Source organism: Nelumbo lutea, chromosome 6, assembly GCF_056320005.1.
Source record: "Nelumbo lutea isolate HS-2025 chromosome 6, American lotus-T2T, whole genome shotgun sequence".
Lineage (NCBI taxonomy): Eukaryota > Viridiplantae > Streptophyta > Magnoliopsida > Proteales > Nelumbonaceae > Nelumbo > Nelumbo lutea.
In genome coordinates this window covers 14,051,367-14,070,487 of record NC_142689.1, presented here as the reverse complement: position 1 = coordinate 14,070,487, position 19,121 = coordinate 14,051,367, and the positions used below count along the sequence as shown (strand labels likewise).

At 36.6% G+C, this 19,121-nt stretch overlaps 1 protein-coding gene across 2 annotated transcripts; it reads left to right on the top strand.

Moving 5' to 3' along the window:
- The first annotated feature begins 1,145 nt into the window (after window positions 1–1,145).
- LOC148847490 (uncharacterized) lies at window positions 1,146–3,316 on the top strand. 2 transcript variants are annotated; one of them, XM_088950751.1, is made up of 3 exons: window positions 1,146–1,795; window positions 2,173–2,226; window positions 2,930–3,316. In XM_088950751.1, the coding sequence occupies exons 1-3, from the start codon at window positions 1,487–1,489 to the stop codon at window positions 3,161–3,163; spliced, it is 597 nt and encodes a 198-aa protein (XP_088806877.1). In that variant the 5' UTR covers window positions 1,146–1,486; the 3' UTR covers window positions 3,164–3,316. The 2 variants fall into 2 exon arrangements, with proteins under 2 accessions (XP_088806877.1, XP_088806878.1); XM_088950752.1 differs by lacking the exon at window positions 2,173–2,226 and having other exon boundaries at window positions 1,326–1,795.
- Window positions 3,317–19,121: the final 15,805 nt, after the last annotated feature.

Genomic DNA, 19,121 nt, shown 5'->3' with positions numbered 1-19,121 from the left:
GACGTAATTTCAATAGAAAATGTCTACAACTCATTGACTCATTTATATCAATCAGGGCAAATGCACAGTTTATATCCATGTTTTGGAGGCAAATTTTGCATCAATTTTGAGAGCAAATAGAAATTTCAATGCATGTCATCCCAATAAAATGAACACAAAACTGACTCGGACCACACCAGCTATCTGTGGTCATCACCCAATGTCCCAAGCTATTTGCGGTTCCCTGTGGGAGACTGATCTCCCTAATTTCAATCATCCATAACTAGGGCTATCAATTCTCTTAACTTTCTCTCTTGCATCTAGAATGCGTTTAGATTGGGCGTTGAAGATTGAAATGCCAGTGCTTGCTTGCTTGGCGTTAGACCCAATGACACCACTTAAAACAATGCATCTATTGCAAATTCTGGGGCTTAAAATAAATAAAACCATGGATTTTGTATTGGTATTGGGTATCAAGTAACTCAGATAAGCTTTGGAAATATATGGATATGGACAAAAATTATGAAAAACGCTTAGGAAAATTATATAAATTCTATAAATACATTAATAACATTAAATGCGAGGTCAAATAGTCACAAATAATGTATAACTACGTAGGAAATATATATTTTAATAATATCTATAGAAAATATGTTACAATTAATATAGTGGGATGCATAGATATAATACAGTTTTATTGATAATGTGTCAATCAAGACTCTAATACACAAAACATATGTACTTATTATATTGTAATTGGTATATCAATTATTTTTTATTTTTCTATTAACAAAAAATTCAACCAAACATTAAATTATCAAATGTAAATCAAAATATTAATTAATAATTTATAAAAATATATAATCTCAACTTAAAATATACCAATTCTGTTAAAATTTTTAGATACATATCATATCCAAATTTGTAATTTTTAATTACTAAAATAATTATTCTATTATTAATATTTTTTGTTTCTATTATAATTTTCTGAAATTAAAAAATCATTTTTTATATACATATAAACTAGTAGATTTAATTTAATATTATATTCTCAAATATTTTATAAATATTTTTTATTTTTGTAAATAATAAATGTATTACTATTTAATGTTAATTAAATTATTATTTAATTATATATTATATGCTTATATGTTACATGCTGGCTCAGACTCAAAACGATTTATTCTCTGAATCGATTTTTAAAACATTAATGTGCGGGGTGATACGGACCTATGCACATCCGTATCGGTTCTTTTTTTCAAAAACTTGAATTAATCCAATTTTCCCTTGCTTTTTTTTGGTAATACAATCTTTCCCTTTTAAGGTCGAGTTCTTCTCTAAGCAATACTGCGATAGTGAGTTTATGGCTGACTTAATATGTTGGGCTCCAACCCCCAAAGATGGCCTATCCTATCCAACTCATATCGCCCATTGAACCTTCGCTACCTCAAAATTTCCTCCCTTTTTTATTCCTTCTTTGTTTCTCTGACCTCAGTGAGTTAAAGCCATGGCTTCTGCTGCTGTTGCTGCTGCTGCGAAGCAGCTTCTCTACCCGTCACGCAGCACCTCACTCGTGCCACGCTATTCTCCATCGGTTCCGTTCATTTCTAGGACAGTCGTGTTTAATAGAAACTACAATCGGGTGTTTCAATTAAGTGAATTTTCCGGCGATCGGATTCCGACTGTTGTTTCCAAAGCATCGTCGGAGAGTGACAGCATTGTCCAAACCGACGATAGCGATGATGGGGTTTCTCTTGGAACCATGAAGTTACCATTGGATACCGACATCCCAAGATTCGAAACTCTGCTCTTCCAGGTAACTGATTCATAAATCATTCTACTCAGTCATCAAGAACCCGATTATCCACAAATCTATAATTATTATAAGATAAAGTAGAAGATGGGGAGTTGCAGATTTACAGGCCTGGACATAGGACCTCATTTTTCTCTTTATTTTTAAAATGTTGTCCAGACTCAAGATTCAAATCCAATGGTTTATGATTGAGGTCTATGCTTCTGGGTTTGTCTTTTCCGTTACGTTTTCATTCAATAGCTCCCATTCTTTGTACTCTACAGAAGTTGTTATATGCTGGTGAACATGAAAACTCAAATGAAATTGTATTGAATTTGATGAAGAGCCAAAGTTTCTGGTTTTTATTCAATTGGGTGTTTCCTTGTTGATGCATGTAACAGTGGGCAAACAGTCTTTGCCAAGGAGCCAATCTGCCTCTTCCTGTGCCTTTGAAGGTTAGCTTCTTTTTTTTTTTTTTAATTCTTTTCTTCTGGTTCATACTCTTCAACTTTCAAATCAAGTGCGAAGTTAAAAACTAAAGAAAATCAGAAGAACAAAGTAAAGAAATCTGTGCCTATGTTCACGGATCAATTCCTGCTAGATTCCACTATGTTCTCAAACCAGTATTACAACCCTAGCTTCCTCCTGCTGGTTCTAGAATGCTAGTGTTTCTCCTCTCATTTATATGTGATCAGCTCGTGAGCCCCAGTGAAACTGAGACTAAATCCTCCATGGTTTCTATTTTCTACAGTGGATTAGAACAGATGGTAAGCATGGTAAGGATATTTGACTGCTGCAATAACTCAATGCAACCCTGTATTTTTTTGGGGCACCAGTCAGCATGCTTATTCAACTTCATTTGCTGCCGAATCCATTCTCTAACCTCTCCCTGATTGGCCTGCTCTACAAAGAAGCTTCTATACAGGGTTTTGTATTCTAGTTTCTTTGGTATAATGTTTGAACAAGTGCACTACTTGATTCAGGCCTATCCAACCTTTCTTCCTTTGAAATGATTCTAGTCCTGGAGCAGCAGTGATGGTAATAATAGCAGTAACAAGGTAGTTTGGCCTGGAGCCCTGGACTAATCACCCAGGTCCAGGAAAATGTTGACAAGACAATTCTCTTATTTGTCTAGAGTTCTTTTCTTTGATTGAGCAGGTGGATAAAATACCAGGTGGTGCCAGATTGGGGTTCATTACAATTGGAGATGGCAAGACAGAAGTTCTTGTCTACATAGATTGTCTGGTTTTTCCGGCAGCTGAAGGATCAGGTCCAATTTTCCGAGCTATAAGGAATGGAAAGTTGAAAGATCAGGCTCCTCCCGGTGAGCCGAGAATCATGAGGAGCCTTCTGCAGGCACTCAAAAAGTCTGTTGAAATTGCTAGAGTGTAAATTTGTAATTGGGTGTGCCAGAGATGCCACAGTTGTTGCAATCACTTCTAATGTGCCTAATTAAGATAATATAGCTTAGCATCTGTTATGTCAGCTTGTATTTTACTTATTCAATAAACTTCCAATAAAATGATTTTTGTTACACTCTTCTAATCTGTATGGCTTAATTGTTTCTAATCAATCCAAAGCATCTGGCCAGTTCAAAACTCAACCCAAGTAGATGGTCAATTGCACTGTTTTTGTAGCCATAAATACAAGGCAATAGTCAGCAAAGCATATGCTGTAAAAGGGAATTCTGAACTATATGAAAACCTGATCATTAGCCAACAAGTCACTTAGGAGAGTTTTAATACTGTATAATTCTCTGTTGTGGGTAATGCATCACTTTCAAGCTAAAGTAGACCAGTTACCAAGTAGCTGGCCTGCACCCAAGAACCCGAATGAATTCATGATTGATGCAAAGTCAGGAATCAATCAGACAGAAATGTATTACATATCATTCAATCTATTTGCAACAGTTAACATGATTTTTTGGTAGAGTTTGAATGCTTAGTAAATCCAACACTTTTTCTATGAACTAGCAGAAACCCAACTTAAATTTCTGTAATAAATATGAAGCTACCTATAGCTTTGGTCTCATTAAATTAGTTTTTTGGAGCCAAGAGATTGGCAATGAGGCTGTGCCCAATTCACCAAGTACAGATGGCGTCTATGTCTGAACCAAGAACGAAGTGAATAAAAATATAAACCCACAAGCTAAATTTGTCTATTAGTAATTTGGGCTGGAGCCTAGCATTATGAGCTAGAACTAATTCAGCCAAGCCATATGGGTTGAGAGAGTCTAAACTTACAGAGATGACAAACCAATTCAATTATTCGTTGTTTTGCTAATCCCAAAAGGGGAAACGACCCTCAAGAAAATACACTCCATGATATCTGCTATAAAGTATAAACACATGTACATGAACAGGCTATGCCACCGATCAAAAGTGAACACGCTAATGATCCTTTCACCTGAAGCCCCTATCATACATATGATGAATAAATAGTGTGTTCTTCTTTTGGGTAAATTGTAAATTAGTACCTGTAACAAGGTTCAAAATATTGATATGTCCGATACGTCGGTAGAGGCATATCGTATCAGTAGTTTTTTTTGGATTTTACTTATTTTTTTCGAAATCGATTCAGAGAGATTGGTTTAAGGCATGGCTTCCCTCTGAACTAGTGGCTGACCTGATACAACCCCTAGAGGGGTGTATTGGAAAGCCATCGGCATGATATATATCGGTACTTTGAACCTTGCCCCGTACTTTGGGATAGTCTTACTTTGGTACATGAACTTCAAAATGTGATATTGCAGTACCTGAACTCCCGAAAACTGCTGGCTTAGTCCCACACCGTTAATTGATATTACAATGGATAGTAAAATTATCAAACTGCCCTTTGTTGTCATGAACAATTAATCAAATATGTTGATAGAACTGATGAAACTCCTCTCTTTCTCTCTCTCTCTCTGTTCTTGATGGTGCCCTATTCTCTCTCACTTTGCCATTGTTGAATAAGTTGAAGTTTTGTATCGACCGTCATCCTTCAAGGTTTGACACAGAGCAGTGCAGTGACCATCTTTTTTGGGTTTCCATTGCTTGTTCGCAAATGACCTATTCTATCTTCAACCCTGCTGCTCATCTCTCTTGAGATGTTCATTTCATATTGAAGCATACGATTGCTTGCATAATGTTCCTTTCGTATTGAAGTGGGTAAACTTTGAATGCTTACATAACGTTGACCGTTGATTTCAAGGTGAAACAAACACAGCTTGTGGGTAAACTTTGATTCACCCCTGCCTAAGAACATTTTAAGATCTGATCTAGCCGCCTGGTTTCTACAGCTAGACTGTAGTGTATAGACTTGGTACAATAAACATTGTATTGGAATCTTGTGAATTGCAAAAGGCATTAACTTGTTGCATTTACCATGAGGCTGTAAGGCATTGTAAGGCTTAACTTTGACAAATGCTTTTTAAGCCATGTTCCATTTTTGGTAAGTTATTTATCCAGGTAAAATACCTGGGTAAGTTTTTGCTAGAAAATACTTATTCGGGTAAGTGCATTTACTTATGTTCTTTTATTTCCCAAATAAATAAGGTAATGACCATTTTAACCATAAAAACTATTATTAAAATGGGCATTTTTTTCTCATTCAAGTATTAGTAACTTTCCACCTAGGCAGGAAAGTTATTTACCCACCTAGGAGATGGGTCGGGTAAGTGGTACACAGGAAAATAAACTTTTCCTGGTCCCCACATAAATATGAAAAATAAATATGGGATTCTTAGTTAATGAAAACCAAAATCCTATTGACCAACTTTTCCCCCTCTCAAAATCTAAAAAAAGAACACTCCCTTAAAGATGGGTTTTCAGAGGATTTGCGTGTTTTCATGAGTAATGAGGGAGACATCTTGTTATCCTTCTATAGTTAAATGGTTTTTGTCTTTGACAATTGTTCTAGAGTTGAAATTATGGCCCTGACTTGTACATGCTCTCTTTATGCTTTGAGAAATGAAAATGTCATTGACATTTGGTGTAAGTTTCACTCAATCGATAATGAGTTTGGTGGAGCCTAGAGGTGGTATTGTTGGATTTTAATCTCATAAGAGATTAAATCCAATGGGTTTGATTGGTCAATTACTTGAGAAATTGCACTTGCACACTTGGTTGAAAAATCATTTTTTCTCTTACAAAAACCTAGTTTTGAACTTGTCCTACATTGGAAAATTATAAGTTTTGTTTTCAAATTTTCAATAGGAGCTAATTTACACTTCTTAGAATTAGTAGAGGAGAGTATGGGGATTTGATACCGCACAACGCGCACGCACGCATGTGTATGGCGCAATAAGGCGCACTTTGCATGCACCCGCCTGGCTCGAGATGGGCGGCTCTAGTTTTGGTGCGTTGATCACCGTTGATGAGATCAACGATCACGATTCGATCGGGTGTGATCAAGAGGCACAATTCAAAGTTAACAGTCTGTTAACTACTTTTTAAACAGTCACAATGTTTGAAATTATGACTGTTCAAGGTGCCTTCTCTAAACCAGCACCTACCTTTTCTTCATACCTCTTCACAAATTATTTAAGGAGCATGAATTAGACTCCAAAACACACAATTTCGAAATTCACTCTCTCTCTCTCTCTCTTAGTTCGGTCTGCTACGGTCTCACAGAAGGTTTCTCTGGAGACTCTTCAACTTTGTTGGTTGTAGATTCTCGCCCAAGGCTCTGTTGTATCCTGGGAACGAATTTGCCTGTAACCCAACAGCAAACTCAGTGAAACTGAGTGGGGGCAAATAACGTTTTAAAGATAGTTTCTTCAGATGCGCCTCAGAGCTTCTTCTCCAAAGTTATAGTGACCCCGTTTTCCCTAACATTTTTTAGAACGTTATTCTGCAATGGAGGCGGAAGCAAGCATGACTTCGATCAAGATGATGAACCAAGATCTTGTTCGACTAGACCAGTTCGATGGAGAAAATTTCAGTCGATGGCAAGACAAGATGATCTTATTTCTGACCACACCGAAGCTATACTATCTGTTGGACCGGAATCTGCAATTACTTCCTGAACTCACTGACAAAGACTTTGAGAAACTAAAGAAGGAAAGAGCAAAACGGGAAGATGACTCACTTCTGTGTCGAGGAAACATACTGAATGCCTTATCAGACCGGCTCTACAACTTTTACAAGGAACTTACATCTCCAAAAGAAATATGGAAGACCTTAGAATTCAAATACAAAGTGCAAGAAGCAGGTACGAATAAGTATCTTATTGCAGAATACTTTGACTTCACCATGAACGACCATAAACTTATACTGGAGCAAGTTCATGAACTACAGGTGATAGTCAACAAAATTCGATCCCTTAACATCATCCTTCCTGAATCTTTCCAAGTGGGAGCAATCATTGCCAAACTTCCACCCTCTTGGAAGGATTACAGGAAGAAGCTTCTGCACAAGGCTGAAGAACTTACATTGGAGCAAACTCAGCAACACCTTCGTATTGAAGAATAGTCTCGAATTAGAGACAGTAGGGATAAGACCCTGACCGGTATGCTGAACTCTAAGATCAATTTTATGGAAAACGGATCGAAGAAGACTAACCCTGCATTACAAGTAAAAAAGAAGGATGGGAACTTCAAGAAGAGCAACAATAAGAAAGGATCATGCTATGTTTGTGGAAAGAAGGGGCATTATGCCCGAGTCTGCCGACATCGGAAAGGCGGAACCAAGTCTGCAAACATGGTAGAAGACAATCTCGTGGCCATGATTACTGAAATCAACATGGCAGAATCGTCTTCTGGATGGTGGTTTGATTCAGATGCCATAATCCATGTTTGCAAGGACAAGTCCTTGTTCAAGACATATGAAGAAGTCACTGATGGCCAGGAGGTACAGATGGGAAACCAAACATGTGCCAAAGTTGCTGGAAGAGGTAGCGTAGAGTTGAACTTCACCTCCGGAAAGACACTGACTCTCTTGAATGTTCTCCATGTTCTTGACATTAGAAAGAACTTGGTATCAGTAAGTCTTGTTTGTAAGAGGGGATTCAAAGTTGTCTTTGAATCCGGCAAACTAATCCTATCCAAGAATGGGATGTTTTTTGGAAAGGGATATGGTTGTAATAGTATGTTCAAATTAAGTATTAATGAAGGAAAAGTTTCTGCTTATATTGTTGATTCTTTCTCTTTATGGCATGATAGATTAGCACACTTGAATTTTAAATCTATAAAGAACATGAGCAAACTAGGTATAATTGCTTACAACAATGAATCAACTGAAAAATGTGAAATATGTGTAAAATCTAAAATGGTTAAGAAACATTTCCCTAGTGTTGAGAGAAATTCTCAACTTCTATAACTAATCGATTCTGACATCTGTGAACCTAATGCTGTATTTACTAGAGGAGGTAAGAGATACTTCATAACACTTATAGGTGATTTTTCTAGGTACACCTATGCCTACCTTATGAGAACTAAGGATGAAGCCTTTGACATGTTTAAACTATATATGATTGAAGTTGAAAATCAACTAGAAAAGAAAATTAAAATCCTTAGAAGTGATAGGGGTGTTGAATACTTTAAAAATGAGTTTAATTCTTTTTGTGAAGAATTTGGAATAATACATCAGTGTTATGCTCCCCATACCTCTCAACAGAATGGCCTGGCTGAAAGAAAAAATAGAACACTTACAGAAATGATAAACTGCATGTTGTTAAAAGCTAATGCACCCTTAAACATGTGGGGGGAAGCACTACTAACAGCTTGCCATTTACATAACAGAATTGTTTATAGAGTTAATAACAAATGCTCATATGAATTATGGACAGGAAGAAAGCCTAATTTAGCATATCTAAAAGTGTGGGGGTGCATAGCATATTATAGAGTTGTAGATCCTAAAAGAACCAAATTAGGACTCAGAGCTAAGAAATGTATGCTTGTTGGATATGCAGAACATAGCAAGACCTATAGGCTTTTAGACTTAGAGTCCAACATAATAATTGAAACTAGAGATGCTGAATTCTTTGAAAATAAACTGTGTTCTGAACCTATAGAAAATGAATCAACAGAAAATGACAGAGAAACTCATATCTCAATACCTGTTGATAATAATGAGACTGAAAGAAGAAATGACACAACTGTAACACCTACAATAGGACTTAGAAGAAGTCAAAGACAAAGAACAGAGAAACACTTAGGTTCATATTTTATCTCCACTTAGTCAATTGTATTTTTGGTTGAGGTTGATAGAGAGAAGATTTTAAATAAGATGCCTATTGTCCTAAACATTGAAAATGATCCAAAAACCTATAGTGAGGCCATGACCTCTAGAGATGCTGCATTTTGGAAGCTATAAATGATGAAATGGATTCAATAATGTCAAATAACACATGGGTACTAGTAGACCTGCCTCTAGGATCAAAACCAATAAAATGTAAATGGGTGTTTAGAAGAAAATATAACATTGATGGTACTGTACAAACTTTTAAGGCTAGATTGGTAGCCAAAGGATTTAGTTAAAATGAAGGAATTGATTACTTTGACACATATGCACCAGTGACTAGAACAACTTCTATTAGAATACTCATAGCATTAGCATCCATTTATCACTTGTCTGTTCACCAAATGGATGTTAAAACTGCTTTCTTAAATGGTGATTTAAATAAAGAGGTTTACATGGAACAACCAGAAGGATTTGTTTTTCCTGGAAATGAGAAGAAAGTCTGTAAATTGGTTAAATCACTATATGGATTAAAACAAGCACCTAAACAGTGGCATGCGAAATTTGATTCTTGCATTCTAGCTTTTGGTTTTAAACATAATAGTGTTGATAGATGCATATACTCAAAATTCACTGAAAATTATAGAGTAATTGTATGTCTTTATGTTGATGATATGCTTATAGTGGGTACAAATATGGTTGGCACAAATGAAACTAAAAACTATTTATCTTCTGTCTTCAAGATGAAAGATTTAGGAAAAATAGATACCATATTGGGAATAAAAATTAAAAAGCATAGTAGGGGCTATGTATTAAGCCAATCACATTATATTGAGAAAGTACTTGAGAAATTTAAGCATTTATGGTTTAAAGAATATAGCATGCCATATGACTCTAGTATAAAGCTAATAGAAAATACTGGTAGAACAATTGCACAATTTGAGTATGTTAGTGCAGTAGGAAGCTTGATGTATGCTATGCTTTGTACCATACCTGATATTGCATTTGTAGTAAGTAAATTCAATCGGTTTACAAGTAATCCCGGTGCAGAGCATTGGAAGGCAATTGGGAGAGTTCTTGGGTATCTCGAGAGAACCTTGGAACTTGGCTTGTTTTACTGTGATTATCTAGCTGTAATAGAAGGGTACACTGATGCAAGTTGGATTATCGGTAATAGAGATAACAAGTCCACATCTGAGATAACTATACTAACAAGAGGTTTAAGTTGATAAACACCTTTTGTATGCATAACTGTGTCATAGTGGTTTGGATTGAGAGAGAACTATGTAATTGATCAATCAATGTGTGGGATTGTTGGATTTTAATCTCATAAGAGATTAAATCCAATGGGTTTGATTGGTCAATTACTTGAGAAATTGCACCTACACACTTGGTTGAAAAATTAGTTTTTCTCTTACAAAAACCCAGTTTTGAACTTGTCCCACATTGGAAAATTATAAGTTTTTTTTTTTTTTTCAGTTTTTCAATAGGAGCTGATTTACACTCCTTAGAATTAGTAAAGGAGAGTATGGGGATTTGATACTGTGCAACGCACGCGCACGCATGTGTGTAGCGCAATAAAGCACTTTAGAGGCGTACTTTGCGCGCACCCACGTGGCTCACGATGGGCGGCTCTGGTTTTGGTGCGTTGATCACTGTTGATGAGATCAACGGTCACAATTCGGTTAGGTGTGATCAAGAGGCACAATTCAAAGTTAACAGTCACCAACTGTTAACTACTTTTTAAACAGTCACAATGTTTGAAATTATGACTGTTCAAGGTGCCTTCTCTAAACCAGCACCTAACTTTTCTTCATACCTCTTCACAAATTATTTAAGGAGCATGAATCAGACTCCAAAACACACAATTTTGAAATTCACTCACTCTCTCTCTCTCTTAGTCCGGTTTGCTATGGTCTCACAGAAGGTTTCTCTGAAGACTCTTCAACTTTGCTAGTTGCAGATTCTCGCCCAAGGCTTTGTTGTATCCTGGGAACGAATTTGCCTGTAACCCAACAACAAACTCAGTGAAACTGAGTGTGGGCAAATAATGTTCTAAAGACAGTGTCTTCAGGCACGCCTCAAAGCTTCTCCTCCAAAGTTATAGTGACCCCGTTTTCCCCAACAGGTATAGTCAGTAGAAGGAAATTGTAAAGGATATTTTTATTTCTTGAGTTTAGGAAAGATATTTAGAATCAATTTCCATCTATTTTGCAGACACACTGGCAGCTTCTCATTGATATTCTAGGCCTTTTGGAGACCTACTTCTTTTCTTAGAGAAGAAAAATCATATGGAGAGGCACACTATAGTGCCATCCTATGGAGTATTTCAGCAAAAAGAAATTCCAGGACTTTTTCAAATGAAGGATAGAAAATGAATTTATGTTGTTAGAAGAGTTTCCTACTGGATTGTTATGAGAGATGACTTTTGGGGCAAAAGCTCATGTTGTTGAGGCTTTGGAGTGTGGGAAGGATGGATTTGCAAAATTTGTAGCAGGGAAATTGGGCACTAGTTGTGGAGGCTTTTTTTTGGTAGTGGTAGTTATAGTGGGGGGAGTAGGCGTTGCAAGTACGTGTGCAAGTTGGGCGGGTTGGGCTAGGTTTATGGTCAACACAGGCCATATCCTAAAATTTGGGCTTGAGGTCCGAGCTCGAGGTCAAGCTCGATTTTCCCAACCTGAGTCTGACCCACATTGTAATTCGATGCACTCAGTTTAGGTTTGGGTTAGAGCCAAACTTAGGTTGGTCAATGAATCCACTCTAAAATTATACAAAAATTAGATGCTTTTTAGAAGTATTGGGTAAGGCCGACTTCAGAAGTATTGGAAGTATTTTATTAGTAGAAGATGAAGACTCTTTTTGTGAGATTTGTAAAACAATAAGAGAGATATTGAATAAATGTATAACCAATCAACGGTATCATAAAGTGGTCCCCAGTCGGGTGGTTTTCAATAAAAGGAAAATTATCATATAAAAAAATCATGGTTTTTAAAAACGAACTAGTGACCGAACCGGTCAGGGGTCCGGTTAACAGTTCGAATGGTCTGACCGTTCAACCAGAATGATCGGCCTGTTTTGACAAAAAAATTAAAAAAATTTAAAAATTTAAAAATTGGAAAATGGTCAAAACTATTCGAATCATTCGAACGATTAACTGGCCGGTTCAACGGTTTGCTGACCAAAATCAACGGTTTTGAGGGAAAAAGCAGTTTTGGAGGAAAACAGAACTGGCCAGATGACCGTTCCCGGTTTTTCTGGTCCGACCATCCGGTCCGGTCCGGTTTTGAAAACAGTGAAAAAAATAATAAAAAATAAAGGGAAAATTCATGGGGTTTGTTAATTTGATGGAAAATTTGTCGGTGTTATACCATCATAGATTTCCCCTATTTTTCATAGTTGACTTCACTATCATCTTACGAGTGTTTATTGTGTATTTCTCTCTCCCAGATTGGGAGGAGGGAGATTCCCATCAAACACAGCCACAGCTTCCCAATTAAGCATAGAGAGAAATCCTCATCGAATGCAAGCAAGCACAACTTTTTCATAAAAACAGAGATTTCTATCCAAAGTCCAAACACAAGCACGATACTTCCGATATGTTACAAAATAAAAACACATAGAACGAAAACGGACTAGGCAACCAATCAACAGAGAGCACGTTAGTTATTCGTATGTACACATAAGGCGGATCCAGGTGTACAGAACACTGACGTGTTCAAACACGAATACTCCTACTCCTCAATCAAACACAGAGAGAGAGAGAGAGAGAGAGAGAGAGAGAGAGAGAGCACAGCGACGACTCTACTGGAGTCGTCAGTGGAGCTGCACGGCCAGCCAACTCCGATACAGACGCCTCAAGGCCCACTGAATCCTGGGTTGCACCATGTCTTATCCCGTCCCGCAAGATGTTGCTTAAGGCAGGGATGCCGGAAAACTGAATTTCCTGCTCGCGGGCTAGGCTGCGGGGTGCTATAACTGTTGGATTAATATCCTGCACGTCGAAAATAGAACAATGGAAGCCACCAACCTTGCAAGCTGGACGTAGTTCCTGTTGATACTCTCGATCTCAGCACTGTCGACGTGGTCGTCGGCGTGTGTGGGTTGTTGGTTGGCAATGCTATCCCGTCTTCGGATGGAATCTGGTGAACTGACATCACGGCCAACGCGCCGACTGACCAATAATACAAAGCGATCGGTATTCCCTTCCCTCGTTGGCGTAATTGGCATATTTATCCCTTCATCTCCTGCAAGACATAACAGTAGGCATGGTGTCATTCGAGAAAAAGGGATCGACGAGCATAAAAAGGTGTAATGAAAGTTGTGGGAGTAAGAGAGGAAAGAAGAAGGTGAAGAACCCCAGCTGCCAGTAAGACAGACACGATGGCAAAGAAGATGAATACCTGAAACCGAAGTAGTAGTTTTGCATAAAACAGTTAAGAAATAGAGAAGGTGGTAGATGGTCATTAGTATGAATCCCATCCCTTCCCTGAGATATGAAGCTTACTGCTGCTCCTGCTGCTGATGATTTGTCTTGTATATAAATGCAAAGCTCTTATAGATTGCAGCGATATTAAGAGAAACAGATAGAGGCACGAAAGAAATCTCTCTCTCTCTCTGTTAACCGCAACAGCAAGTCACAACTGACGTCGGCCATGTATATGAGTGGGCCAGAGTGGCAATAGGAAGCCACAAGGCCCATAACCGGTAGAAGCCGGTTATATGACTGGTAATAGTAAGTCACTTTTTTTTTTTTTTGGTTTGTTTATCGCAACCGAAGAAGAAAAGAAGTGAAACGTCGGCAATATGACCGGGAATAATCAGAATTCTTGGGTTGCAGCAGTGAACTTAACCCTAAATCCCACATTTTTCTCCAAATATCCCATTCTAATGACTCCGGATCTCTTGCCCATGAACTTTGTCCACGCCTACCCACATTACATTATCCTCCGTGAATTGGGAATATCTTCCCTGCACAATACTATATAGAGGATGAAATGTTTTCCATGCGTGTTGACAGGATCCCAATTCCATACTAATGTAATTGCCCGTTACTGTGTATTGGTGTCGAATTTTAGTTAGAGTACTCACGTTAATGTCTTGATGATGAGTAAGGTTTGGCTATGAGAACTAGATCGGAAACAGATGTTTTTTACTTTTGCTATGATACCATTGCAATAACTTTGTAACGTGCTTTGCTAAGCATTCATCAATTTCTTGATCCGAAGAAAGAAGAAACCAGACTTGATTCAGTGGCAATCTCACAAGCTACAAAGAGCAAGCTATTATGGCTTAATAATACTTTGTTTGAATCAGAATCTAACAACCAAATACTACTTCTTTTGATAGGTCCGTGTTTTACAATTTTAGTGGTGCAACTGAAGCTACAAAGACCACCCTCTACTCCTTAATGAAATTGGAAGAAAGGAAGCACATGAATGTTAAGACTGCAACACATGGTTTTTAGTTCTTTATAATTTACTTTAATATTGAAAAAACACATATGGGTTTGGTGGTTTCACAATATAGAAGAAAGGGAGCACATGAGTGTTAAGACTGTAATACATGATTTTGATTTTTGAATCCTTCTTAATTTAACGAAAAACACATTTGGGTTCAATTCCGTCCGCTAGAGACAGATCTAGTCAAGAATGAGGTGTTTTTGGGTTGGACTTTAACCAGACCAGATTTTGGTTTGATCCTGTTTGGTTACTAGATTGGCTCTCTTTTTTCAGTAATTCGATTCCAACCAATCTAGACCAGTTATTTTAATCTGATTCTTTTAATTTTATACCATTAATAACTAACTAGTAAATGATGTTGTTCAAATCGAGGTGAATATGCAGTCCTGCCAATTTGGATGACCCAAGGTGGAAAGATGAAGTGATGCATTGAGCAAAACCTGCAACCAAACACAACCAGAGGCCCTAAAGAGATCCCAGGAGAAAGCACTCTAACACCCAATTCAGTAAGAGGTGAAGAGGTTGGTTGGGGCCAAGAGCTGGTCCGAACCAAGCGAGATTGAGGAAGCAAGAGAGCAGAAGGGATGCTAGGGACTCTTAGGGTTGAAGAGAAGAGAATACCTCGATGAGAGTTCTTTTAAATAGCCAAGTGTCGTGATGCACTCGGTCACGTTCCTTGCTGGGGGAGTGGCACTTAAGTGAGGGGACCGGCCGCTGAGGTTTCCAGATGATCCTGTGTTTCTTGGCAGAGATGATTATCAACGACGTAGAGACACAACAGCAACCACGTGGCAACTTGATCGGCCAGGGTAAGACCGTAATAGTAAATTAATTATAAATATTAATAAGCAATTCTATTAATTAATATATAGTTTAGGGTAGATTGGACCGTCTAGGTTTGTCTTTCTTTTAGTAGATAGGTTGATCTGGCCTACTTTCTTAAGATCCGGTTCTCTGTTTTCATAAACATATATTAATAATTAATGATAAAATTAAGTAATTTTGGTAGTTGTGCTAGCCATGAATACGTATTTTTGAGAACTAATATTAATTTCATGAATTTATTCTATAACAGTAATTATAGTGATTATTTAAACTAATTAACTTAATTATTTAGCAATAGTTAGTAGTAATTAATTTTTTCAAATAATATACTTATTTTTGTCAATTAACAGCAAGTACTTAACTTAATTTTATTAGTTACCATTAATTACATAATTTTGTAGATTGTCTTACATAACAGTAATTAAAAGTAAGTAATAAATAGGAAATTAAGATTAATTATGAAAAATAATTAATATAGAGTAATTAAAGTAAATTACTAAAAATAATTTTACTAATAAAAAATCAATAACAATAATTACAATTTAAAAATTTTAATGAAAATAACATTAATTTTTACTACTAATTTAAAAGTGCCTTTAAATTCCATTTAAAAATAATATAAATTTATAAAAATTATTAATTTTACAATTAATTTTATTAATTTAATGCTCCATTAAAATTAATAAAAATTAACACAAAATAATGCATGTTCCGCTTTGAATGGTTTGACTCAATTGAGGATGTCATAAACCTCCTTTGCCTTAGGCCCAGTTTGGAAAAGAGTACAAATACAAATATGTATGGTGCAAATACATTGTACATATTTGTATTTGTACTCTTTCCAAATTTACAATGCAAACATGTACAGTACAAATACATATAAAATATAAGGTTTTGGACTCTACATATTTATATTTGTACTCCTTCCATACCGAGACTTAATTTCAATTAACAAAGTCCCATGGGTCCCAACTAGTATAACCAATTAACATAATGGCATACACAAAAATTCATATTATGGAGGATCATAGGTACACATGTTCTTTTTTGCTTTAAATACTCCATATTTTGATATCTCTAGCATTTAAGGAACATGTGTTTGTATTTTTTTAGCAAATATTACACACACATGAAAACCCAAAAACCTATTCTTCCTTAACTTTTAGGGTATGTTCTTTTTTTTGGATTTTGAAGGGGTGAAAATTGGTTCCCACTAAGCAAGAAACCCATGTTCTTTTTTCAAATTTATGTGGGGACTAAGGAGAATTTATTTTTCTATGTATCACTTACTTCTCAGGCCCTATTCGTTATTCGGTAAGTTACTTATTCGGGTAAATGTAGTTATTTGGGTAAGTTTTTCTTGGGAAACACTTATCCAAGTAAGTGCATTTACCCATGTTCTTTTATTTCTCATGTAAATAAGGCAATGCCCATTTTAGCCATAAAAATCCATTATTAAAATGAGCATTTTTGTCCCATTCAAGTGTTGGCAACTTTCCCCTTAGGTGAGAAAGTTATTTATCCACCTAGGAGATGGGTATCACTTACCTAGGTAAATGGTACCCAAGAAAATAAACTTTCTCTGGTTCCCACATAAATCTGAAAAAAGAACATGAGGTTGTTGGTCTTTGGGAACCAAAATCCCATTGACCATCTTTCCCACCTCTCAAAATCCGAAAAAAGAACGCCCCCTCAGAGGTGGGTAAATGACTTTCCCACTTGAGGGAATGTTGTCAACACTTGGATGGGACAAAAGTACCCCTTTTAATGATGAATTTTTATGGCTAAAACAATCATTGTCTTGTTTATTTGGAAAATAAAAGAATATGGGTAAATGCACTTACCAAATAAATGTTCCCTAGGAAACACTTACCCGGGTAAGTAAATTATCAAAAAACAAATGGGCCTTATAGGCCCCGTTCACTTTTTGGTAAGTTACGTGCCTGAGTAAGTTTTTCCTGGGAAACACTTACCCGGGTAAGCGCATTTACCCATGTTCTTTTATTTCTCATGTAAATAAGGCAATGACCATTTTAGCTGTAAAAATCCATAATTAAAAAATGTATTTTTGTCCCATTCAAGTGTCGGCAACCTTCCCTCTAGGTGGGAAAGTTATTTACCCACCTAGGAGATGGGTATCACTTAGGTAATTGATACCCAGGAAAATAAACTTTCCCTAGTCCCCACATAAATCTGAAAAAAAAAAAAAAAACCATGTGGTTCTTGGTCAATTAGAACCAAAATCCCATTGACCAACTTTCCCCCCTCTCAAATTCCGAAAAAAGAACACCGCCATAATACTAGATCTGTTCAGGAAGTAATTTGCTTTATATTCATACTTTTTTGTCTTATATCCCTAAATTTGTCTCCCTTCCATTGCACTCATGGCACATCTCCCTCAAAAGTTTGGAGATTAGTTGTTGCCTTAACCTTCCATCATTGCGAGGATGGGATGCCAACAATTCTTGAATCTTTGATTATCAAATATTGTCCCCCATGATAAAAGAGTGATTTTGTAAAACAAAAGGTTAAGACTGGTTTACGATAGCACATGTGCCCAATGTATGGATCAAGCACCAATAAATTCTTTCGACCTGAAGAGATGGCCTACATTTTTTTTTATGAAAGCAGCAATTCACTCAGAAGGCATGGCTCCCAACTTCGTTCCATGGAAGAAGAGTAGTATTCAATCCGAGAGAATAGAAGGTAAGGTATTGTAGAGAAAAGAAAGAGTAGGAAAGACAGAGAACATGGCTAGAGAGCAGCGGTTTCGTCTAAAAGAAAGGATTACAGAGGAAGGAAAGAAAGGATGAGAGAGAGAGAGAGAGAGAGAGAGAGTAGGAGTTTGAGTTTGTTCTCATGAGAGGAAATGAAAAATTTTGGATTTTTTTTTTGTTTTTAAATTTTAGATATTTGCTAATAAAAATACAAACAGAATTCTAAATAGAGCCATTAATTGCAACTCTTTAGTGGGCATGAATTCCCATGCCTACTTTATCTCACATGGCATGGGACAAGTGCCTCAATTTTATTGGGGATCTAGCAAAGGTTATACAGTGTAGTTAACTAGAAAATCTTGAATACCACCCCCACCCCCACCGGAAAAAAAAAAAAAAAAAAAGTTTTTTTGTGATAACCCTCTCCCATCTCCTCTAAAGTTCTATATTTCAACCAGGGGTTGCAAGTACGAAGGTTCAAAGTATCGACCTGTATCGGTTGATAAGTATTGTTCTGGGACCCCTCCGATATGTCCCTATAGTGGGTGTATCAGAGGTCTGACTGGTTCAGGGGGTGGATAAGACCTAAACCGCCCCCTCTGAATTGGTTACAAAAAAAAAAAAAAAGACTTGAAAATGTATATCGATTCGCCCAATTTAAACCTTCGATGCAACTCGGTTTGGCCTAACTTAACATCTCATACCGGCTCATACTCAAACTGGATACATTCAAATTTTGAGAAAAGCCCAAACCAAGCCCACTCAAGTTTGACCCCTAATTCAACATTTTGCCCCCAGACTTGCTTATTGGGTTAATTGTGAAAGTAAATTTACTTCAATTGTCATTTATGGATTTACAATATCAAAATGATGAAAATAATTATTCTCAAAGCATTGATGCACTGGTCATTCTCAAGGCATTCATAAGATGAACCTAAATTGTTGAAAGACAGTTAAGAGAAGCATGTCAACATTAGGATTTTAGAAAAACCATGTTAAAATTAAAAGACGGTTTCACAAACAAACACGGTTTGATTTGGGGCTGTTTAGTTTCATTGGCATTTATTTAATAACGATTTTTATAACATTCATCTTGAGAAAATGAGAAAAACAATTGAAAATGTTTTTTAATAGCTAGATGCATTAGGCATCATTAGACATTAAATAAGGTGAATGGTGAAAAAAAAGA